Here is a 9,579-nt window from a genome sequence, read left to right on the forward strand (position 1 = left end):
AGTAAACTGCTATCTGTATTTGATTCTGTTCAAATGATTTTTTTATATGTACATTGATGTTTTTTTTTTGTATGGTAAAAAAAAGATTGTGGGGCAGTTTGGAGGTCATAGCCAGAGAGGTTTCTTTTTTAATGAAGTAATCTGTATCGTTTGAAGCGATTCATTACGATCATGCCTCGCTTTCATTCGCAGTATTATGCGAGTTTTGTAACATATAGGTGGTTTCCGAGAATTTTCCCATGTGTCTAATCAGGTTAATAAGTATGTCAGTAAGATCGAACTCAAGATATTGTTAGAGGTTCACGGCCGGACAACTAACAATTATGTCCATCGTTTTGGATGTACTGTACAAAAAGTTCACTTCGACATTTCGAACCCAGTCAATAAAAAAGCGACTTATGAATATATATATTCCAAATAACTTCTATGATACTAGAGAGATACTTTTAAAACATTGATAGTCCGTTCGGCGACAGCTAGGTACACGCGGGTAAGATAGATATCAACAGACCTGACTTACATTTATGTAAATACAAATCATACATACAGAAATAGGTTTTTTAATCGTTCTCGTACTAGACTTCAATGGATTTGTTCGTTGTTTCTATACCGCTACACGTGGAGCGACCCCTTCCAGAACTTATTAAATGGTTTCAGGGTAGCCGCCCTGCAGCCTGACATTTAGGAGTTGGCTTAGTAACGTAACAATTAAATTTTATTGGACTGCCAAATAAATCTAGCCTTTAGATGAACCTTATTTATTTGTTGACAGGATTGAGCCCAGCAGCCTACGTGAGTGTCGGGTGTGCAGGCCTTACGATTATGTAATGAGAAGCGTGGATCGCATCTTTCGAAATAATTGTACGAATAAACTTGCCACTAAACCTTATCGCTTCGATAATTATACATTTTTTTTATAATTAAACTTCAATTCCAAATTACAGTCAGCGGGTTTATTGGCGTGTGCTAACGCTAGGCAGTCTCGCGCAATTCTCGTGTCTAGACTAAGCATGTTCTATTTATTTGACTTCTCTTTAAATACTCGATTTACTTGGACAAAATATAAAAGTATAGCACGTTGTAGATGATATCTATTTCATGTTATTTGTAGGTTGATTTGATTTATCTCATATCATGATTTTTGGCAGCAACAAAAATGATATATCTATAATCATTAATGCGGAAAAAGCGTGGGAGCGTAACGTTTCGCCCTTATCTTGAGATATCGATGAGGAATTGTTGCTGGTATCACTGAACATTGCAATTAGAAGGACGATGCGCATCACAATAGAGCTATCCGAAAGTAGCGACTGACGTAAATCGTACAACACATTCAATAAAGCTGATTCGAATTAACTCTGCTATCTAACCGTACGTAGTCTATAGGTAGAAATTAGCTTTACGCCGAAAAAGGGTTACGGTAATACATAAATTGAATCCTCGTTCGCATCATCAGAAGCGCCTATGGCAAACCTTCGTTATTGGTTCCCACGTCGGTGAGACCTTGTGTACATGGAGCGGGCCTGCTGTGACGCATCTATCCCGCAAAGACAATATCAGCTTTTCCTTGTTCGCGAAAGCTAGTCCCCTTCGATTTTCGATGTAGCTCTTTGCCACATCTTCCCCTTCTCACCCTCTCCCTTCCCGTTGTGTGTAATATCAAACCATATGAGTGTTGTGGGCGGCTCAGCGAGCAGCCTACCTGTTCCTAAGAACAACAGGCATAATGCGCACAACAATAACGGACTAGTTGGTAGAATGCCTAAATCTTCCGTTGATCTATATCCTTCCGTGAAAAGAAATCTGCTTTTGACCATGTGCAACCCTGGAAGACGGTGTCGTTCTTCAATAACGGCTCTGACAGATAGTGCTTGTATCTCGACCAGGCATATGTAACATCGTTACAATTTCACTGGTAACCACTTGTCTTTTCTACTACCATTTATTTGTTTAAATAAGAGCGATTTCGAGCTAACTGTTGTGGTTCGACGTATAACCAAACATGAAATATTCACTATCACGAATCCGAGCAACTTAACAATGTCGAGTTTTACGTCCGGTGATGTTTTCAAGCGTTGCTTCAGATGGCTGACCTCTAGCATGATGCAGCTCCACCGCACTGTGGACGATCTGGTAATTCATTTCATTGCGGATTCCGCATCAGTGAGTTCCAGCAGGAACTTCAGTAGACTTTTCGCCCGATAGACTGATGATTAATATTCATCTAGACCCATTGATGTATTACACAGACGCAGCGATTTAAGCAGCCGCTGTCCAGTTCGTTGCCAGGGGCTTGACGAAATGAAGTCCAGGTCCTTGGTCGGTCTTGTCGCTTCGATCGCTGTAGCTCTGTCCAGCAGCGCCCCCTGCCTTTGTCTGTTCTTAGGCATAATTCGACGCTGCGTATGATGTCCGCCCGTATCGGGTGTAATCGGGCACCAATTCAACTTGGCAAATGATGATCTGCTGGCGTTTTTATTAGTTATAATTGAAAACCATGAACGATGTCCTACTCCAGAAGCTATTATTATATAATTGAACTCTGTAAAGTGATTTCGAAATTATTGTCGACATCCATCATCGAAAGTTTCTTTCAGAACCGTCTAGGATTTTCACTTTGTCACTAATGAAGTAGTTATTAGTTAATTAAATATATATACATATATATATATATATATATATACGGCGAAGTTTCACATCAACAATTTGTGAGTCTGTTGCGGGCTTACTGTCTTCTAATATTCTGCGTGAAAAAAACCATAACCATGGATACAGAAAGAAAGTTACAGATAAACGGCGCAGAAAAACAGGAAAGATAAATTCAATTATTCATATACAGCCACAAGAAACGAATGATTCCTTATTGCATACTCTATGTTTAGAGTATTTCGAAGTAATGTAAGGACGAACCCCTAGAGCTGGAGCTCCTGTCCGAGTTCAGCTTGCTTCGGTTATTCGAATCTTCAATTACTCATCCGCACTTTCTAAATCTTCCCTTTTTTTTTCTCTGGAACATTTGAGCAGAGTTTGAATAATCGTTCCGCTGTTGCACGACTGCGAGCCGAACTCCAGCGACGGGCAGACCGTCAGGCAGGCGAGCACTACGGTGGGCAGATTCATTGAGGCTGGGATAAGGTTCTATAGTATTTGTGACAACACGGAGCTCAAGAATCTGATGGCCTACGGCAATTGAAAACCAGGTATAGTGGCAAATCAAGAAATACATTTGTAGAAAACGACGTCTCGGGCCGAACAGGACCGAACCTCAATTTTCAATGGATCGGCAGCAACGGAAGTATACGGAAAGTGATGGAGTACAGGAAACGATGCTGGTCCGTTATTGTTAGTATAGTCGTTGCTGGCAACTCAAGACCATGCTAAGTAAACGATTCTTTTTACGCTATCCAAATCGCTCAGCGTGCGCCAGTACTTTAATAATCTCTTGGAAAACAGTATGACTGAATAGTAGGGTCGTTATGCGCCCGCAGGTTGGGGGTATTTTAGGGCTTATGGTCGTAAAACCACTGCCGTCTTTGCTTGTTCATGTCCTGTTTACCTACTTACTTTGCAACTGATTGTGGAATAAGTGCGCACCACAATTCTTGCACAAATTTTCTAGATGTGCTCATTCGACCAGACCTAGGTTGCAGGAGCTCTTTGTCGATGACTTAGAGGTGTCTACTAGTGAGCGTTTCAAAAGACGAAAAAGCCTGCAAATATCGGCGCTGTGATGAGCGCAAGCACAAGAAGTTTCGGCTGAAAATATCTCTAGCAATAATATCCGTTCTTCAAATTACCTTTATAGATTTGTCTTTAAACCGAAATTGATCTTGGTGCCTTCACCACGCAATGGCCGAAATTGTGAAGTTTAGTCCTGCAAGTGCCTAATCGGTGCCTTAAGGAGTCTGTTGCAAAGGTAATTTTCTGCGAGAGCAATACATTTATTGAATCGCCTATTTGATTGTCTGTCAGAATCACAATGCACATGCTTTTCCTAGTTACGATTGTTATGCTATCGTAACGCATCACTACACACTCGTTTTGTTAGCCTCGATCAATCAAATCCTCGTTCGTTTCGTGGAAAGTAAAAGAACGACTGTTAAGTTTACTCTGTAGCAGCCCTTTTGTTTTTATGACTACGATCATCGAATGAGCAAACATTCTCATCTCACTTGATAGACAGGAGCGTATATGCCTACAACTAAACGAAACAAGGCTAAGCAGAGTCCGATCGATATTGCGGCCTGAAAAATGTCGAAGGCCTGAAAAATGCACTGAAACAAGTTTACTGCCGTCCATCGAAACATTGTATTGGCTGCTATGAAAAAGTCGAGCAAGATGTCTCGCTAAATATGGTTTGGCGCGGGTTGCTACCAGTCCATGTTTAGGCCAATGCGTCACTGCCCAACCTGCCGGCGAATGACTAACATTGGGTCTAAGTAAGCTGAAAAAAGGCCGAGAAGGAGCAAGGAACAGGCCAGCCTACGCCGCCTCGCACAGAAGATGCAGTGGTAGCTGTTTTGTACGTCTGCTGCACTTCTTTCCGTGAGTTGCATCCGTGTAGAAGTAAAGCACAACGACCCGCACATCTCACAGCTCACCGTCAGGAAACGTAGTCCTGTAGGTAGGAGCAACCCAGCCGCTTGGAGATACGTATTTGAGCGTCGACTTAGTCTACGTGAGCGGTAAAAGAAATAAACGAACGAGGACGTTTGGACTCGAGTAAGTAAAGGGACAGGGGACGGGGGTAAAAAGGACGTTTCGATGCTGTACTGAACTGCGGGTGAGCGAGTTTGCTGGCAGCGTTAGTGTATCGCCAGGCCGGTGTTACACAAAAACTCAGTAACCACTTCCGCCTATAACGACCATTTCTAATGCTGCCTCTGGAAGGGAGGAGGCCTCCCGTTAGTGAGACCGGTGCGCAACATAGTAAGGAGAAAACTCCAAAAAGAGGAAGAGGAAAAAGAAACTACAAGAGCTGAATGTAGAGAAGCCAAAGGACAAGGATAAGTTAGATTCTACGAAAGGACTGCACTGGCGGATCAAGAACAGAAGGGGCGGGTGGCAGTATGAATTTACTTCTACGTCATGGAGCTCTTCGCTTCTATCCATCTTTCGCGCTGCTGTTTGCTTTTCCTCCTGGTCACTGGCGTTCCGTAATATTCCTGCCCACTCATGCTGTTTCTCTCCTCTCCCGCGTGTAAGTGGTGCGGCAGCTGCGCGACTGCGGCCACCACGACTGCAGTCATAGCCGGCTCTATCCTCCCTCTCCCCCGTTTGTTTTTTGATAGGCTGCCGCTGTCTATGCCTTCACTCGCGCTTCGGGTGGCGCTACTGTAACTTGTATAGCTTCGCCTGTTTTTTCCCAGCAATAATTTTGACTGGTCAGTGATCGGTCACTGCCAGCGGACGACTGACTTGTTTTTTCTGTAATGTTCTAGTATATAAAGAGGGAGGTATCCATCGATATACGGTCGCTAGTCGATCCTAGTCCGTTCCCTACTCTTCGTAGTTTCTTCTTTCAGTGTTGTTCCGCCGTATCAGAGTCGAGAGAAAGCTGAATGAGAGCCGAAAGGAAAAAAGCCAGCCTTAAAGTGCTTCTCCCTTACCATTACGTTTACGTTCAAGATGGTCACGAACTGGACAAGTACTGCTCCGTTATTACGGATAACGATCCCGCTTGCCATGAAGATTCACTGTAGCCGTCGCATTTATACCTCTGCCGCGCTTCTCGTTTTACTGCCTATCGCACTTTTCATTCTCGCTCTGCTTTACTCTTTTTTTTTCCTTTTTTGATTCTCTTCTTTTTTCTTATTGACAAGCCAAGATCTTTTCCGGTGGGATAAAGATCATAAAAATGACCCCCGCACCAGGCGTGCACCGCTCAATGCCTGTTTCCCCATCCGTTGTACCTTCCTCGCTGCCAACCCAATGGTGTCAGCTGCGGTGCGTCATGGATTCGCGGCGGATGAAGCAGCCGCAAAAATTACAACAATGTCGTTTTCAATTATTGGTAAAAAGATTGCCATTTCTAGGACTGCTACCTGTGTTTGTCGTCTGCCTCATCCTCTCATTCGTCGTCGTCATTCTTCTTTTTCTCGTTCTAACGACAGTTCCGCGCAGCTACTAATATCTCTTCCTGTTCGCATGTTTTTTGCTGACAGGCCATCCCTCCACCCAAAGGCGTTTCGTCGATCTTTTTGGCTGTGCCTTTCTTGCCATTGCTGCTGTTAGCTATTTTGACGATTCCGAGAGTTCGTCTAGCCATAGTATTCCCATCTTTTTTTCTTTCACTTACTTTTAACTTCATTGGTATGTCACTTTTCTAACACGCTTATCTCATGCGCCGCATTCGGAACAACCGCAACTCGCACAGCAGTTGTAGACGATTGGAAACATGTGGCGGTTATAGTTTTCCCTTGCGACCACGCATTTTCAGCGGCGTCGTGGATGTTTGTACATGTAGAAGCCGGGACAGGCGGTCCATGAGAGCACGAGCGACGCAGATAAACACACGGGCGCACAATTATAGAAACTTGAAACTTTTCTCGCCACGACAAAGACCAGTGTGGTGCGACTTCGTAACACTGGATTAAGCGATGTTGTTAGTGACAACTCCTTGCCCTCTCGCTTGTCCTTAACTTCGAGGAAGTTCTCACCCATACCTAAGTACAATCCACATGCAGAATAATTGATTAGTGATGAAGCCATTAGATACGAGTAACGTTCGTGTCACATTTGATACTAAATAAAATATTTCGTTCCGATTATTTCGTTCAGTATCAAAAAATGTGCGACAAACAAACAATTTTTCTACAACACGCTATGCATATGTGTACAGTGCATACAATATGCGCGCAGATCGAACCTGCTACAAGGCTTGGGCGGTCCCAGGCCGCTTGCTTTGCTAATATAACGTCGTTTAGGTACCCAAATAAATGTATATAATAGATATACACATTTAACTTACAGTAACCGAATGCCGAACCGAGCTGTTGAAGGCAATAGGGCAGACGTCATCGGAACCCACGGCACAATATCTGTGTATAGACATATGTACATAGATATATTCTACGGGTAACTATAGCCTTGTTTGGCTTCGTCACTACTGGAAGAACAAATCTGCACTTTCAATTTTTCTCGTTTCATTTTTTCATGCCTCTTTTATCCACGGTTTCTGTACATCGTGTGTAGGTGCCGATTGAATGCCCCCCGAACCATCGGATAGCAGGGGACGTTTGGGCACGTCGAAGCACCGTATTATTACAAAGACCAACGTAAGCTATGCAGAAGCTATAGTAGCTGTTATAGTGGCTTTCATATCGGTGTCGTGTAGTAACAGTAGAACACAGTGATCGCATGCATTCGTCAGGGTCAGGTTCAGCTCCTGCCAGTGCTGCTACCTTGGGCCGCCTTTCATGCGTCCGTTGGCAGCAGTGGCTACAGCCTGGCCCTGGCCGCAGGTGCCGCGGGATCAATGCGGAATGAGAGTCATGACTTTTCGCAACATGCAAGCTTACCGGTCGACTTGCCAACGATACTATCGAGTAAACAAGCCACAGGCCGTGGTCGGCCATGCAACCTCACCAGCATGAGAACCAGCTCAACCTATGCTGCATGCCACTAAGACCGACATCAACTAGTTCGTTCTACTGACAGGATCGGTGACTGCCACTGCGATACTGGCGACGGTCTCGGCAGCGTAGCACGCCCAATGACAGCGATAACGGCTACTATAACGACACCTTCAGTAACCAGCGAGGAATATACAAAGTACGGCAAAAGATACAGTAGCTACACTCGTTTCGCCATCAACCTCCGTGGTGGTTCTACTAAGAGTAATAGCCACACAGAGAAAGATGATAGCATTTGAGGAAAATATATATATATATATATATAGAGAGAGAGAGAGAGAGAGAGAGAGAAACCCAGCGAGCGTCATCGTCGCTGCGGATACTGATATCGCCTATACTAATATGCGTACAGGTACGTGCTGGTTTTACTTATGCCAGAGGCGACGCCAACTGGGCTGCTGCAATGAAGACAATACCGGGGCAGAATTCAACTACAGTTGAATGATTCATGGTTTAATCTATGGTGATAACAAGCTGTGCAATGTAACAATATTCTTGCAGTGTTAGTGTCTTTTGGTAAGCTTCTTCCTGATAGTAACGGTGGTCGAATGGTTCATATTATTCCTTAACAAGATTGCTTGTAGGCAGATCTGAATAATTTAGCACGGTATTCAAATGAAAGCTACGCATATCTAATATACTATATATACATCCATACATGTACGATGCTAAGGCACAGTACAAATACGCCTGTAGTAGCTCTAAATCGCTGTTTTTGTGTTCAAGTCTCCGCAGATTTCTGAACCATAATGGCTTTTCGGTGTGTGCCTCAATAGCTATTTCTGTAGCGACGTGGCGGCGCCACAATTCGAATGTGGGTTGCGTTTACTAAATGCATCGGATACACGTCCTTACGACTGTGTATACTATGGCTATAGCGTCTGTTGCGGCTGGCTGTATTGTGCGCATTTTGTTTGCTTTCGGGTGTGTAACTCGACATGAGCGACTTCGACAATCCTGCCATGTCTCGCAGTTGTGTCATACAAACTAAAGCAGCTTATATGACGGCGTCGTCTTTCCGCCCAAGTATTGTCCGAGGTCGGTAAATGCACCGTCGCTTATCCGCCACCCACTCAACTCGGCCAGATGTTCATCTCCTGCTGTCCATGGCCCCGGAAGCGTTGAGGGAGACCTAAGGGAATGGCAGGACCTCGCCTGTGAGTCCTGTAAGCTTTCGAGATCTCATGCTCAAATCATCGCGCAGACCGTTCCAGCGAAGCCAGCCAACCCGTGGACAAGATTAAACCATTGTCGAAATGACATATACCGCAAACATGCAGATCACCTAGTATGCATACAGATCAAGCCCCTTTCTTATGTAGCACCAGAACTAACCCCGAGCTAGTAAGGTCAATTCTATGACGTTAACGTTAGCCAAAGTCAACCGCTAAGGTAGAATCGTACATCGAACAGTATACCAGCAAAACATACTCTCTGGCTAAGTCCTATTTATAGGAACACGCTTCGCTTACGGTATATCGGTATGTTTTATTAAAATCACCAGTATACATCTGCCGATCTCGTCGAGCATCGACATGTCATATAACATTGTATACATTGATAAAAGGTAAAAAATCACCATCGGCATCACCAACAAAAACGACGTAAAGACAATACGATATATAACGCAAGCATATCTTCAACCAACTTATCTTCAGACATCAACATCTCTGTCTGTAGAGGAAAAATCCGAAATTGTTACCTTTTGATGTTCGCATTATAGAAATAACAACGAAGCCAGGATATATCCTTCAATCCTTCAGCATCTATAATTCAGAAATTAATCTATTAGTCTAAGCCTTATTTTTAATCTTACTTTGTTACTGTGACACAATAGTTAATGTTACTGTATTGTAATTCAAATGCGCCAGAAGCGTTCGGCAAGGATGAACAGATGAGGGGTAGCTATGGGCCTCATCTAATATTTATCTATTTACAATGTTTG

General features: G+C 43.7%; 1 protein-coding gene across 2 annotated transcripts in view; it reads right to left on the reverse strand.

Moving 5' to 3' along the window:
- The window catches only part of LOC111247579 (glutamate receptor ionotropic, kainate 1-like), a 124,464-nt gene extending 115,097 nt beyond the window's left edge, over window positions 1-9,367 (reverse strand). Inside the window, exon 1 of one of the 2 annotated variants that reach the window (XM_086982408.1) lies at window positions 9,337-9,367. In XM_086982408.1, the coding sequence (XP_086838534.1) occupies window positions 9,337-9,352 (16 nt within the window). In that variant the 5' untranslated portion in view covers window positions 9,353-9,367. Of the gene's footprint in view, window positions 1-6,044; window positions 6,082-9,336 lie in introns of those variants that run through there. The other variant, XM_086982407.1, reaches the window with a different exon arrangement.
- Window positions 9,368-9,579: the final 212 nt, after the last annotated feature.

This window comes from Varroa destructor, unplaced genomic scaffold (genome assembly GCF_002443255.2).
Source record: "Varroa destructor unplaced genomic scaffold, Vdes_3.0 BEIS01000003.1, whole genome shotgun sequence".
Taxonomy (NCBI): Eukaryota; Metazoa; Arthropoda; class Arachnida; order Mesostigmata; family Varroidae; genus Varroa; species Varroa destructor.